At 42.7% G+C, this 16,015-nt stretch overlaps 1 protein-coding gene across 4 annotated transcripts in view; it reads right to left on the bottom strand.

Moving 5' to 3' along the window:
• The window catches only part of SGCD (sarcoglycan delta), a 168,810-nt gene that overhangs the window by 17,777 nt on the left and 135,018 nt on the right, over positions 1 to 16,015 (bottom strand). For 2 of the 4 annotated variants that reach the window (XM_062002042.1, XM_062002043.1), the window contains exon 7: positions 12,197 to 12,320. In XM_062002042.1, the coding sequence (XP_061858026.1) occupies positions 12,197 to 12,320 (124 nt within the window). Of the gene's footprint in view, positions 1 to 1,717; positions 10,565 to 11,291; positions 11,591 to 12,196; positions 12,321 to 16,015 lie in introns of those variants that run through there. The other 2 variants (XM_062002040.1, XM_062002041.1) reach the window with 2 other exon arrangements.

The following is a 16,015-nucleotide window of genomic DNA, read 5'->3' as shown; positions in this document are numbered from 1 at the left end:
GCAAATATTAGGAAGCACTTCTTAAAAAGTGAAAGACAAGATACTTGGGAAGAAAATTATATTGTGATCATTTTCCCAGGAGTCAGTTTTGAAAGACAAGTCCTGTTTCTAACTACAGCTTCCCCAGCTTGAAAAAATGCTTACTATGTTTTTGCTACTGAGTACCACTCGTAGTACTTCTAGTGAGGAGGGAAACTGGAAATAGGCTGCTCTTAAGGTTGAGCTTTCTAACTCCTCTCTGCTTAAATCACAACACATTTATGGGCAGTTTGGTGGCAGTGGGGAAGGCTCCAGCTGCCGCCTGCCATGGCAGTGCTGGGTGCTGCCCCTGCAGCTACGCAAAGCTGCATCTCCTGAGGGTGCTCTGAAGTTCCTGCCAACATGCTTCTTAATGGGGGTTAATTCATGAATTATTTCATTACAGGTTTGCTAGAAATTCCAAATTCAGGCCGGGAACTGCAGCAGAATTTCAGCTGAAAGACGTGTGGGGTTTTTTGCCTTTTTTAAAAGTGCAATACAGTCCAAAACCCAGCGAGCAAGAAAAAGACTGTGCATGCCCAACAGACACTACTGAGTGAACTTATTTGGAGCCTGGTAAACAGTAGCCCCTGCAAACGGGTAAACAAGTATCCCTGCAGCCTGGGTTCTGGCAGCGTGTCAGCTGCGAGGACTGGGCTGGTACTCTCAGCGCACTTGGAAGGCACACACGTCTTTTCAGCCGGGTTGAATTCTTGCTGTTCGTTCAGATAATGAGCCTCAATCAATGCTCTCGTTTACTGACAGAATCCAGGGCGAACACATTCATATTTAAACTCCAGATCCTGCAAAATGCCCTCAGAAGTGATTGCTTGGCATGTGCAGAGTGAAACCACGAGCATCTGATTAGTTGGTCAATTAAAATAAAACTGATGGATCATTAAAAGAGACAGAGGTTTCCAGGAGCTTTCTGTGAATTGGTCCAGGCTGCTGAGACTTGGGGTTTTTTTTAATGATTGTTTTTTTTGCAGGCAGACATGAGCTCGTGCTCCTTACACCGTGTGCAGGTAGAGGCTCACTCCCAAACACACGCACCCAACTCTGGTCCTTCTTGGAAAACCTTGAGTTCCTGCTTGTTTGGAGCAGAAGCAGCACCAGATCTCCTCTTAGCAGCCAGTGGTCCTTTTTGAGAGGTTTATGATGCTCAGGCAGGACCTCAATGCCTGCAACACTTCTTGGCTGGGTGTCTCTCATACTAGGACAAGGGTGTTCAACAAAACTGTGAGCAAGATGGTGACTCAACTTTCCCCAAAAGGAAAGATCTTTTGTTCTGCTGATGAGAGGTTTTCTTCTGACAGCCATCTGCAGAGATTCTCCTTCCATCCTTTACAGAATTTTTGGCACGAATACATCCAGGGATACTATTGTGATCCAGTCTGGCATACCCTATGAAGATACAGATATACAGACATATCCTACAGATATACCACATCCATATCCTACAGACAGACACACCCCATCCATGTCCTACAGACATACCCCATCCACGTCCTACAGACACATGGAAGGTCTCATTCACGTTTGCCATCCTCGAACGAAGCAAAAAAACCCCTCAACATCCCTTTCCTTCTTAACAATCATTATTTTATTAATATATTTTACAAGATTGCAGTTGAAATCATTTAAATACAAATTCTCTTTTTTTTTATACAGAAAGTGTAATAAAGTTAAAATAGTTCCTTGTGTAATTCATAGCATTATTGCAATGCTTACAAAATTTTGCATAGAGTGTGCAAGGATTGATGTTATTTGATACAAAAAAGCTTTATATTTTCCCACACAACCACACACATACATAAATTAAAAAGAAAAAAAGCCAAACCAATCTGAATTTCTTAATGAGAACTGTGATAAGACTTCTTAAATTCATTTTGTCCTGTTTACATGATCAAGATCATTGGTGGTCATTAGAGGTCAGACAAGATATTGTACCAGCACAGATGAAAACTGCTACAGCATATGGGTCATGCCTTTTATGCTACTGCTGTAGATGAATGGGGTTTTGCTTTGACTTGCACTGAATGTTGTTTTGCTGTTGGTTCTACCTACACAGAGCATTGGTTGGGTTAATACTGACAATTCTACTGGCATTCACACACAAGGAAACTAATTCTACTAGTGCAGATCCAGACCAAGAGCTCATGAAAAGCTCTGACCTAGGGAGGAATCCAGGTGTGAATGCTGTCAACTGAGCCCTTCTTCAATAAACACAGTATATGACAATTGCTCAGATCTGCTCTTTATGATGATTCTGGCTAGCTCTCACTCTACTGAGCAAGGGCAGGATTTGTTCATCTTGCTTTCTGTGCTTGCTCTGATAACTCACAAAAAGGGTCAAGAAAGTGGATTCCTCTGTCAGCACCTGCCCTGTGAGCAGCCCTGCCCTGCCAGTAAGACCTGCAGAGCCTCCTGCTTCATGCACTACACATCAAACCATCAGCTGAACTCCAGCATGATCTGTGGTGGTGGCAACAAATGAAATTGGATGACCATGCCTCCATTTTCAGGCAGCAGCTCAAGCTGGCCGCAATGGGAAGACGTGCCACAGCTCTTTAGTTGCATCCATGTGATAAGGAAACCCCAGAGGCAGGAGGAGCCCCGTGTCCTGTGCTGTCCCCAGGGGCACCCTGGCTGGAGTTTGGACAGCCAGACTCATCCTTTTGATTTCACAAAAGGTGCTAAACCTTTAGGGCCAAATCCTCAGGTGGTGTAGGTTACCAGTGAGTTAAACAGAGACACATCCTGATTTACATCAGCTACAGCATCAAATCCTCATGCTGTCAATGGCCTCATTGCACTGCTCCAGCCCAGGCTCCCAAGGCAGGCATCATGCCTTGCAGTTATTTCTAGTGCAGAGGACCTCCAATGGGATGGAGATAAATGAGAAAGAGCAAAGTGACCCACGAGCCTGCCCCAGCCCATGGGCCTCCTGAGTGGAGGCAGCTACTGGGTATCACCCCACGGCATCCCCTTGGATGCTGTGCAGGTATTACCAGGACAAAGAGCTCCTTGCCCCTGCCTTCTAGAATTACTGCTGATGCTTTCCTGGTGGCCAAATGTCAGAACAGCAACCAATAACTACCAGCATTATTTGCACCAGACTGCAAATACATATAATCTGTAAAATCATTAATACTGCCAAAGTGTTTTGTTATCCGTTACATCAATCCCAGCGCCGATACCGAGGGCACAAGCCCAGAGGAAGACCCTGATGAAGAAACAATTATCAGGCTCTGGTTTAGCAAAGGAGTTAACTCCCTCCTCTAATGCAGCTAGATAAATCTAGCTGTAGTGTTAGGGGGGGTGGGAATGGTGTTTGCAGCTAAGTAAGTGTGGGAGAATCTTGTAACAGCAACATTTTTTCAACTACAATCCATCCCTCGATAAAAATAGAGCCACCCACAAATAACGATTCTTTTGCTCTCCAGCACGAGGCTGCCTCAAGATGTTTCAAGGACTTTCTTACAAGCAAATTTTTCAAAGACCAAAAAAAACTACATTGCTTTAAAAAGTGTTAACACATTTAGCAGTAGCAAGCTTCAGAATGCTTTATCTCCTATTGGCTCTTTAAGCCTTTTGGATGGGGCAGAACTGTGAGAATATGATGCATTTCAAAGTTCCTGTTACGTGCAAAGATGCACATGCCCTGTGCTTTGCAACAGGCCTGTTCCTATAATGGCAAATAGATTGGAAATGGTGAGAGTTTCTACTTGGGTAAGATCTGATGAAGGGCTCCAAAAAGTCCTTTCTAATGTTAGAAGAAAAGATGGTTTAACTAAGGCTGCATGATTTTATCCAAAGCATTAGGTAGTAGGGCACAATGTATAAGTTTTGCATAAATGTTTCCTCTTACTGGAAAAAAGATGAAATCATCAACTAAATATGAGACAAACATACAATTATATACTGCTTCACTGAGGACATATCCTTCCAAATTTGTAATACTGGTTTAAAAACTAACAAAAGCTCAGTCCGTGGAGATGAGCTGCTCCTTTCCTCAGAGGAGATCTGGCTTCCTCTGAACAGGCAGCCCCTTGCTACCAACTGGTGTCAGAAAATCCCAACCACTGCTTGGCTCTAAGCTGTAATAAGGTGAGACATTTCCTGGGATTAGCACTGGCACCAGTGACAACTTTTCTGCTGGAATTACACCTGTAGCAAATTAATTTTGAAGGGACTTGCACCTCTAGTTTAAAGTGACTTGGATGAGAAGTCTCGGTAGTGCACTGTATCTTCTTCTTTGCTTTGGATAAAAATCTTGCAGCTTTAAATATCCATCTTTTCCTTTATAAAGAAAGTATGTCACTTTTCACAAGGGCACAACACTACGAGAGTGGCAGGAAGAGAGAGTTTGAAATGACAAAGCCTTGGGGCTGTATATGCATAACCATGGGCTTCTCAACCACAGCAGACTTAAAAGCTTTATAAATACAAGCTATTCACTGTAATTTCCATCTAAGCCCCAAGCCATCGTGGTTATTGTGGATGGAAACAACGCCCCAGCAATCTTCAACATCCCAAGCTGTAAGTGGTTTCAGTGACAGTAATTCCACTGTGCACCATGAAAGATTGAGCATAATTGCTACCATGTTTAGTAAAATGGATGTTATTAATATAAAGTATAAAAGCATAAACAGACAGAGAAGTTTGCTGCATTACTGTGATTAGGGTGATGTCTCTCACCATTTCTTCCCATTCCCTCCTACCTGCCTTGTTTAATTCACTCCATTCTTGCTTGAACAACCTCGTCAGTGCCACGTGAGTGCTTAACCCAGATCCAATCACAGCTTTATACTTGGCTACATCAGCTGTGAAAACACAGCAGTTGTCAATTTCACCTTAGTGCCACTAACCCCTGGAGGTTTTGATTACTGGGGGTATGCAAAACCAAGAAGGACATGATGGGGATTCAGGTGTGTAGTGGGATACCAACTACCCAAACATTACACAGCAATTTCAGAGCTGAGGAAAAAGGTTAAAAAGGGGAAAACAGAAAGGCTGCCAGGATTGTGCTCCTCAGCAGCAATGGCAATAAAAGGCTGGTATTTTCACATTCAAACAGCACCAATCCAGAGCTTGGCAGAGCTTCCCAGGAGCGTGCCCTGTGCTTGCTGGGGTGAATTCTGGATGGTGACATTTCACAATTTAAAATGTCAGCCATTAAAAAAAAAAAAGAGCAGAAAAAAGAGCATAGCCTAACTTCTTGTTGTTGTTGTTGTTGTTTTCAGTGTACATAGTTTTAAAATGAAATCAATATGGCAGTTACTCTTCACCAATGAGCTCCTGATCTGCTAACGTTCAAGTGCAGGCAAGGGACCAGCCAGTAGCACTTACTCAGTTAGTTTACACTTTCAGCCCAGAGTGATGTCTTTTAGCATTCTGGGTTATTTCTTCACATTTCAAATTCCAGGTAACTTTGTCCTCTGCACACATTTAAACGTTTCTCACCTTGTTTCCTTTTCTCCCCATGAAAGTAGTTAGAGTCTTCCCAACACTCTTAAATGCAGCTTTACAAGTTTTTCCTGCCTAGTTCAAAAAAAGCACCATTGAAGTTAATGCATTTCAGGCATGAGGGCAATCAGAGAAGGAAGGAATTGTGGTAAGTCTTTGGTCTTTGTCTTACTCTCTTTTTCAATGTGAAACTTTAAGCCATAACAACCATAAAGAAAACAGGCTTCTGTTGTAAATGTGTGTATGTCAACACGTGTATATACACATAGCTTTGTGTGTCTGTGTGCATCTTATGACAACAAAAGCTAATCTCCTTTAAGAACATATGTATTTGTAAACCAGGTATGATGTGAACTAAGCTGACACCTTGATAAATCCCACAGGAATCTCTCTTTAACCTTGGAGCAATTGCTAGGGGGGGTTTTCTCTTTATAAATGCATCATTTTGCTATACTGTACATTGCAGATGCTAATTTTGAGGCTTATGACTTAAACTTTTTTGTTTATACAATGTGATATTTATCATTAAATCAGGAAACCCCCCCCATCCTCTTAAAATACAGCTATTTGACAGCACATGACTGAGATAACCAAACACAAATCACTCTTGCACGTACCTAGTTTTCTAAAAATGAATAGGTAGGAGAGGCCTACCTATGGGTTGGCTTCCCCTTTTGATGACTTATTTTAGTGTTAACATTAGAGGGTAGATTTAGATTAGATGTAAGAAAGAAGTTCTGCCCTGTGAGGGTGGTGAGGCACTGGAACAGGTTGCCCAGAGAGGCTGTGGATGCCCCATTCCTGGAAGCGTTCGAGCCCAGGCTGGATGGAGCTTGGAGCAACATGGTCTAGTGGAAGGTGTCCCTGCACAAGGCAGAGGAGTTGGAATGAGATGATCTGTAAAGTCTTTTCCAACCCAAACCATTCTATGATTTCTTTGTACTCTTAAGCTACTCATTTCGCTGACTACTTGGTAATATACTCCAACAAATGGAAAAAACCCCAATTAAAAAGAAAGGTGGAGAACAGATTCAGTTTTATAGTCAGGATCTATGCTTTTGCTAATGGCAAAGTATTTTTGCTTTAGAAAAAACATCTTAACTTGCCTGTAAGAGCAGAAGAGTCATCTACTACATACAGATAAGGTACTAGAGTGTACAGGTAACCATTGATGGTAATTTTCCTGACTTCTTACTGAAGTGTCCCGAAGCCCTATAAAGTTAAAAGTTACCATACAGAAATGCATTTATGAATACTGCAGTATTCATGGTTGCTTAAGGTATATTGTCATTTAGTATCACAGTCTTTTGATTAGCATTTCAATGGGGTTTCAGTGCTCACAGCTGCAATGCAGACCTGCACTCAGTGCAGAGTCAAGGTTCTGTCCCACAGCCTCCTCAAGGGTTGGCAGGGTTTCCACTGCCCTCCGTGCCATGAATTGTCACCTATCCAGCTCCTGTCCCAGCTCAGGTCATGAAGTCATCAGCTTCTCTTCCACTGAGCTCAGTAGGAACAAATTCACTATCCACCTCAGCCTTGCCTTAGTGTTGGAAGGTAGAACCTAACTCTGGTTTCAGATAGACATCGTCTCCCCAAACAGCAAATGCTCAATTGAACTAAATCACAGGCCTGATTCACAAAGAAATACAGAAACTTGTGTTCATTTTCTGGCATTTTATCGATGGCAGGTAGAGCATGTGGATGAAATTCCAGCCAAAGAGGCTCTAGTTCAAATAGACTCGGGGAAAACCCACCCATACAGCTACAGCAACTGTAAGGGATTCCTGGGCAAGGCAAGAGGAAGAAGGACTCTCATGTATTCGCCTTGTCCAACAGGTGAGTGAATCACCCCACAACAGCCTCCAAGCACAAACTGTGAAGTGCGAGATGGCTGCATGTGTTTGCAAGCTGCTTTTTCAAACAAGATGCGTTTTTTTCCCCCAGGATCTCGGACTCGCAGTCTGTTTACTCCATCTTGCCACTCAGGGAACAGCAGGAGACTAATCATGTGGCCAACACAAGCACAGGCAGCATCATCTAAACTGCTGCCTTAAAACTCAAGTGGGGCCCAAATGATTTATGTCTCGCTATGGGCTCAATCTTTTTAGCAGCAATTCCTCACCTTTTCATACAACACAAAATTGTATGCTTTTTCAGATGGAAACGTGATTGTAAAATATGTAAAAGCAATTAGAATGCCTTTGTGTAGATGTAATTAAGGTACCCTTTGTCCACCTCAGAGAGGCATCTGCAGCCATGGCACAGATGTATAAAGTCTCTCCCTAACAGCTCCCCGTATAAATTCATACCAAAACAAAGAGCTGAATGTCCTTAAGCAGTTTCGTGGCCTTCCTGGTATGAGAGGGTGATAACCTCATCCAAGAGCCCAGCTGATAAGATCAGCCATTCAAAATTAATTTGTTGGGATGGATATTCTCAGCAGAGCAGCCACAGGGTTGCAGGGGATGAGGACTGAGCTGCTGGACTCCTTGGAGCAGAGCATGGAAACGAGGAGGCAGCATCCCTGCTGGGTCAGTCTCTGTGTCCAGTCCTGCCTTTCTCATGAGCATCAATGCTCTCAGTGATGGGAAAGTTGATGCAACTTGTTTTCTGTACAAGGTACTCTTTCTGCTGCAAGTGATTTCACAACCCTTCACATGGGATTTGTTTATGAAGTGGGTCGTGCGTGCCGTAAGGTTTGTGATCGGTGTCAAATGAAACAGGGAAAAAAATTCTAACAGTAAATGCAGGACTACGAATGGGACTTCAGTTGTGGTCCCAGAGGTAAAGTACACAGTATTTTGCTATATTTAACATGGTAAAAAAAAGTCTTTATCACTCTAGGTGCCCCTACAGTCTTAATGCATTTCATTAATATCTGTTTTAAGTAGCACAACCAGTTCCCAAGACATCCTCGTGTCCCTCCCCCCAAATAAACTAGTTTTAATAACAAGATAAATATGATGTGCTTCTCCTTGCTGAGTGCATTGACTTAAGGCATAGGCACGATTTCCCTCTTTGAACAGAGATGGTATAGTCCTGTGTCCCAATACAATTGTTATCCTGGGTGACCCTTTGCATTCAAACGTTGACTCAAGACATAATAATTACAGGCATAATTCATGAACAAATAGTTTGAATTTGTTAATTAATAAGAAAGCATTACTGAAATAAAAGTAGATCATTCAATCCTCTTTCAGGAATAAATTTTACGGGGTTGCTGCTTTGTTAGGCAGCAACACGTCTAATCTAAACTACACAGGAATCTTTCCTTTGAGTTCAGACAGTTTGGGTTAAGCCAGAAATGTTCATTAAAAACCAAATAAATAAAAATCAAACCCTGGTACTCTCCAGACCACAAGAAAACACGTGGAAATCTGTAAAAAAGGAATGGCCTGACTTGTTTTTAAAGATTTCTGTCAGCTACTTTTTCTCTTGAAGATCAATACGAGCTTTGCTTAGCTATCGCTAGGGATGGGCATATTTGCACATGAGGTAATATTTTCAAAAGCATCTCGGTGGCTTAGAAACCTTGCTGTCCTCGTGAGACTGACTGTGAATGGAATACTCTCGCAGTAATTAGTGTATTTGTTTGTCAAGGATTTTTCCATGCATGTGGATGAAATTACGGTCCAGAATTCAATGATCTGGTCTCACTATTTTTCAAAATGAGAACAGTGGAAGTGACGTTACCAGATCACATTTCTGTTTTATCTTGCCCATAAATGACTCCTAGACTTTAAATTAAGGAAAAGTGCAACAATGAAAAGATTCAACCACAGAGTTTTTCGAGTTCAAAATCTAGAGAAACCAACATCCAAAGCCCTTTATATCCCTAAAAATTTCCCTTCATTGTCAGCATCTCTGATATTTGCAGTCTCCACTAAATCTAGGTGACATTGGACTGTATATCCTGAAAAGAAAGATGATAAAAATTCTGGTATAGCACCTATATTACACACTCAATTGGTATGAACGTCTCTGTTTCTTTGAGTAGAATAGGTAATTTCCTCTGTTTCTGCAGGAATTGACAGGCAATGTCCAAATCAGTGGGTGGAGTGATCCAGGACATCTTTTGCTAAGGACCTTAAGGATTTTTCTACTTAGTCCAACTTTCACAATTATTTTTCTTTACAAGAACTAAAAGCACCACCAGTTTTGTTAGCACAGAGACGACTTTAGCTTAGGGTTAGAGCTGATTCGTCACATCTGAATAGCACATGGCATCCTTAGCCATGCACAGGCCTGTCTCAAGTCCCTTCAGAAAAGTACATAGCTACTCCAGCAAGATCTGGCCAAACACAATCCATTGCTCACAGTGGGAGAACATGGTTCAGGTGAAAATTAAAGAGTGTATCAGGTATCTGAGACGACTTGAGGTGACCAGTACAGGACATCTAGATAATTTGGTATGTGTTTTTTGGGTGTTTTTCATGCCACAGATTTAATGGTGCAAAAATAATCAGAGATGCTTCTCTTCCCTTTGTATGTTGGTGGGTCTACTTCAGTTCCAGGGTCTTGCCCAACCAGCTATTCCATTGCTCTGAGAATGTGATCAAAAACAAGGGGTGATCATTAGACTGCATTGATACAGAAGGGTCCAGGGGAGCATCAAATCCAATTCAGCAGATTGTACCAGTAAATTTTGGTGTGGGAAAGAGAAATGCTACACAAATGTAACAGGGTCACCCTGGGATTCCTTGTACTGAAACATCATTTTACACAGAGGATATATATATATTTTATATATATATTTTATATATATATTCACACACACGCGCGCACACACAAAAAAAGTCTTTGATAGGCTTTCTGTGTTCTAGTAAAAATAGTTGGCAGCTGCAATCTGTGATACCAGAACTGGCTTTTGTGCTGCCTGCCATGCCCCACTGCAAATTGTCTCTCAAAGGCAGACGCTTGTATTTATCTGGCAGGTCGAGCTAGTGCCTGCCTGAGACAGAAATAACCTCCCATTGGGACACACACAGAGCTCGTAGATTTTTTGCCTGGACCCTGCAGAAGAGGAAGATCCTTGAGGCAAGTTAGGTAGTTTGATTTTTGCAGAATTCAACGTTATCTGAAGTTGGAGGAGGGAAGAGAAAGAAAAAGAGAGATTATTAGTGAGAGAGCTGTTATTTTTGATTTTGCCTTTAAAGAAGCTTCCTTTGGACAACTCAACTGCAACAAAAACTGGGTAGGCAAGTGTATTAGGACAAGAAAGTCTGATACAAATCTGGGTAAGCATATCAATTGCCTTTACCAGGAACCATCTAAGTCTTTGAGTTTGGTTCTGCTGATTTACTCATCACATTTTCTTGGCTTGTAGCTTCCTGGGGCACCTCTGTGTTAACTGAACCAGAGGTATCCTCTGCTAGCTGGGGAGCGTGTGTGGTTCATGTCCAGGCAACGGCTCTGCTCCTCCAACAACCTTCTGGCACTGTGATCCCATTGCCAGTTACACTTGCAGGCTCACAGTACTGACTTATATGTATGTTAAAAATAACTTAAGTGCCAGACACGAATTTCTCCTCATAAAACAGAACATAAAAGCAAAGACGTGGCAGCTCTTAGACATGTGGTAGCTACAGGGGAGTACTTTAACATCACCAAGAAGAGCAGAGTAAGAGAACCTGCACACCAGATTATCACAAGGGGACTGAGAGTATTTGCTCTTATCTTGCAATTAGAGTAAGAGTCTCCAGTTTTATTATCCAACCATCTACTATCCTGAAAGCGACAGGTGATCATATGCATCTTAAAAGCAACTTAATGCTAAAAGCATTAAAGGCAACTGCTTGCAGTAATGAAATGTCTCGGATTTCAATTTTGGTATATTAGGTAGAGTGGGATGTTCTTTGTATTTTTGAGACTTGTGTTAACAACCATGGTCTGGGTTTGGAATGGCTTAAAATGCAAATGTTTAGAAAACACAAGAGTTTCAATAAAAATCCCATTCCATTTATTACACCTGACACTAAGATATGAAAGTGGAACTTATGTTGGAGCTTTGTTGCCAGGAGGTTTGCATTCGATGGGAAGCTCCTCTGGCTGAGGCTTTTGGTGGATTCCCCAGTGGAAGCTCCTCAGACACATCCTTTGGTGTCTTCCATCATTGTGGCAGAGGGAAGGGACGAGAACCGTATGCCCAGGTATTTTTGAGACACAAGAAGAGGCTTAACTCAACACCTATTTTACTTTTGTTCTATGTTATCGGTTTTAGTTATTCCCTCTCCCTCTTTGGAAGTTTCCCCAGTGCAACAACCTGTGTCTTCTAATGTTCCCTTTCTTTCAGAAATGAAAATATCAGCTACAAAAGCTTTTCAGATCTATAACCATGAATTAAGCTCTTCTTATAGAAAAATGTATGATAAAAGATTTAATTATGTTGGCCAAGTAAATCTCATTTTAAAGTGACAAGGAAACAAAGAATTCAGGAGCACTGTGTATTTTACAGCTGCATAAATCTGCTCCAACAACAGATGCTATTATCCAAGCACTTTAAAAATAATGAATCAGCCTTTGTCACAGAGTGAGGCTCGTTTACATATGATATGTTCAATCACTGTTAGCAGAAACTATGCTGGGAAGGTCTGCTTCACCAGTGCATTCACATCAGTGTTTCAAATGAAGTGACTCAGAAGGCTACAAATCTGTGGGAGATCTGTGGGTTGGTTTCTTTTTGCTGCAAGGCTCGATATCCTTTGCTTACCTCTCCATCTTTGGATTCCAGCCTGAGCTCTGTCCTGCATGTGGCTTTCAAGCTGCCAGCCTCGGCATTGATCTCGATGCCTTTGGGAGCCTCCATTACCAGTGCACGTGTAGGTGACTCCAGTCTGTAACAGAAAAAGAGTTACAGGTGGGCTGAATATTCAAGCTTCACCTCAGGCTGTTGTCTTGCACAGCCTGACTGCTCACTGCAGGGCACCTCAGGCCCTGCCCGTGTTCAGATCCACACCTGGTTTAGTCAGGGAAAAGAATTCATGCATGGTGTGGTAAAACACATCACAAATCCAACCTGCTAATACTTCACATCAACTTTGCTATGCTGTAAATGCTAGGACAAGATGCAAGGTGCAAGAGCTTTCCCGTGATGAGCTTGCTCATATACAAGACATGACATTTGGAAGGGTTCAAGGGCATAAGGAAATCAATAAAAAATCATTAAAAAAACCCATCAAAGACCCTGAAATTGCTGGTCTGCACTCCTGTGCTTACACCCCACTGCTGACAGCCAAGCCCTCCTCTGCAGCGCTTCCTCTTAACTGTGGATACACCCCACAGGGACCTGACGGCCCTGTTATAGCACTAGTTAACACAGCCAAACCCTTCAGTTCAGGCAATTGGGATCAATGCTGTAAGACGTAGAAGCCCAAGGTTCAGTCTTCCTTGCTGATTATCCATTCACGGGTCTTGTATTATACTTGTCTCTTCTCATCTTTATAATACAGTCTCTTATCACTTTGTCTATTGAAAATGATAATAAAAACAATTCTCCCTCTTTGGGAATATCCTCTAAGTTGACTTTATCACCATTTATTTACTATAGCACCACAAAATCTAGTCTAGGATCTCCCTGGGTGAAGCAGGCAGGCAGGCTGGAACAGAAACTCCTCTGCTTTGGGCAGGCAGCACTGACAAAACCGAAGCACATGGCAGAACACAGCCACTGAGCTTACCTGGGCAGCTTTTAGGATTTGCTTGCATTACTGCAGTGGCACTTGAGCTGTTTCTCTACTCTTCATATATAATCATTCGTGCGAGTGAGTGTATTCTTAAATGGACTCCTGTCGGTACTGAGACAGCATTATGGGAGACTGAGGGAATCTGGCTGTATTAATTGCAGCCAACAGCTCAATAAAGCAAAGGCACAGCTCCCTCTGTGTGGCATTTTTCAAGATACGACTTTCCCTCCTGTAGGTGTCTCCGCGTTGCTGCTTTTCACACATCTTTCCCTTAGGACCCCAAACTCATTGGTAATTTCCTGGCTGATTCAACTAAACCTAAATTTCAGGGAAGAACTGAAGCATATGCAGCCCAAGGCATGAGCATGGCTTCACGGTTAGCAGCCTCTTCCCAATCTTTTTGAGCTGCTTTTTGTTTGCTCTCTGCAGGGAAGATACATCTTATACAAACCTTCTTCTCATCCCTCCACTGGTATCACCCCTTAGCCGGTTCCTGTAAGAGGAATCTAAGGTTAAGACTGCTGCTACTCACTTTTTTCTCCCCCCTGATTGAATTGCAGATTGCATGGAGGAGAAAAAGCTTGCAAAGGATGATTGACATTAAACAGTTCTACCTGGGATATGATTCCCTCTGACCTTCCAATTGCAATAACTGCCTTTCCAATATCTGTTAGAATTTCTTGATGGTAAAAATAGCCACAGCACACAGCCTTAGGGCTCTGGCATATGCACTCTGGTGGATTTCATTATGGTGGCTTAATATGCTCTCTGCCCCACATTTTACCTGGAGATTTCTGCCCAGGGATACAGTTCTCTCTCGTCCTTGATGGTGCAGCTCACAAGCTGGTATCTACCCTGAAAAATGAAGGACACTCTGCTTGCACTAAGCCCCCAGGACCTGAGCGGCAGTCACTGGGATGCAGGCACACGTTCCCTCCTGCCTCCTCTGCTCCAGAGGCAGGATCCTCCAGAGAAGAAGCAGAGAGTTGAGGCCAGTAATGTCTTAAGTCACTGCAGCTAAATTCACCAGAGGATATGTCCAAACCCCAAGACAGCTGAGCTAATCTGAGGATAAAATAATTCCTAAGAACCATGGCCAGGTGACTCTTCAGTTCTCCGATACTTTAGTGACTCTTCAATTTCTTTGATGTCTTGGCTGTCTCAATATATTTGTTCATCTGTTAATCTTGTAGCTCTTGTGCCCACTGAGAAATAAATCTTGTAAGTGCAAAACAATGTCCAGACACCACAGTGCAAATGCAGTCATTTGCAGCAGCAGCAGCTCTCAGTTCCTGCCTTGTACCAGTGCAAGCTCCCAGTCCCACACCAGTGCTTTACGGGAGAGTGTGGAGAACTGGGGAATGGGTGAATGTCTTACCATGGTGGGGGAGAACACGAGGGACCTTCTCCTTGCATATCCACCCCTGTGCCCATAACATCAAACCAAGTTAAGTTCATGCTTTGAATGAGCTACCAAGTACCTGGGAGGTTATCAGATAACGTGGTCTCAATGTTTTATTCTCTTTTGTATCTAACAAAGTGACTGAGTTGTTCTCCTTCCTTCACCCAGTGAAAACCCACAGGCAGGATAACAGCATCTTACAAACGACAAGGAAACCCCATGCAATTAGGCATGTCCTAGTCCCTGCAGAGCTTCTTGCCTCAGGGAGGCACAAAGGACCCTTTTGAGCACCTCCCAATAGTCCATGGTGTAGCAAGGGGGAAGCACACCATGCTGGGGCTTTGCTGCTGCTCTGTAATCACTCCCTGCAGCACCTTGTGTGTTTCATAAAGTTTTCTTATATCCTGAAGGGATCCCTGAGACACTTGTCTTTAAACCTGAAGTTGAAAAATCCACGCAAAGCCAGAGGAAGCCATTGAGGAGTTTATGCTCTGGTGGCTTTGAGTAATATTTACCAAATACTTTCATTTGAAGCAAGTGTTCAAGAGACACTGCTTTTAAACCCAATTCCGTCTTTCAGAGCAGAACCAATTTGGAGACTAGTAATGAAGGAAAATGATTTAGCGATGAACAGATGATTTGTTCAAAACCAATATTTGTTTTCCAGTGTGATACTCTGGAGCTTTCAGCAGGACTCACATCTCCCAGTTAGGTGTAAGCCTGTACTTACAGCAGCAGGCTGGAAAGGTGGCTGCATGAATATAGATGGTTTCATTATTTGCTCCTGCTCTTGAATTTTCCATCCCAGGAATCGGCACGTAATCCCTTTTTATTGACCATGAGTGCTGCTTATTTTTGTTCCAGTATTTCCAGGATTGGATTTTGACCTCTCTCACAGACCTGGGCAAGGAGGACAAATTCACTGCTATCCACAGAGTTAGTCAGAGCTTGCAGGATTCTGGACTGAGATGAGCTACTGCTATAAAACCACTCCTGTCCCACCTCACAGTCTCCTAGCAGGTGGATGAAGAGACAGTCTCCTGTCTGGGTGACTGCCTACAGCATGGGAGCCTCTCCTGTGGATCCCAAGGTGTCATGCAACTTAAAAATTTTAAAAGGAAAGCCACAAGTAATGGGATTTTCAGCACTGTCGAAATACCCAAGTTCCACTTATTAAAACGGGTGTTAGGTGCTTTTGAAAACTCCATTGAGCACCTAAATGCCATAACAAATCTGACCCTTAATGTCAGTTCTTAGTTCTGCAACAAAGGTAATAGCACTTCCCAACTCCACAGGGAGGAGGAAAAGATAAATATATTAGAGGTTGTGAAGCAGCTACATAGTGTAATAACTGAGGCCAGGTAAGTGCCATAGCCAAAGACAGATGGCTGGCAGATAGATAGCCAGTCTTTCCAAAGCTGTAACACTAGACTCTTACCTTCAT

This window comes from Colius striatus, chromosome 9 (genome assembly GCF_028858725.1).
Source record: "Colius striatus isolate bColStr4 chromosome 9, bColStr4.1.hap1, whole genome shotgun sequence".
Taxonomy (NCBI): Eukaryota; Metazoa; Chordata; class Aves; order Coliiformes; family Coliidae; genus Colius; species Colius striatus.
Note: the sequence above shows the minus strand (reverse complement) of the source record. Positions and strands in the feature narration are given on the sequence as shown.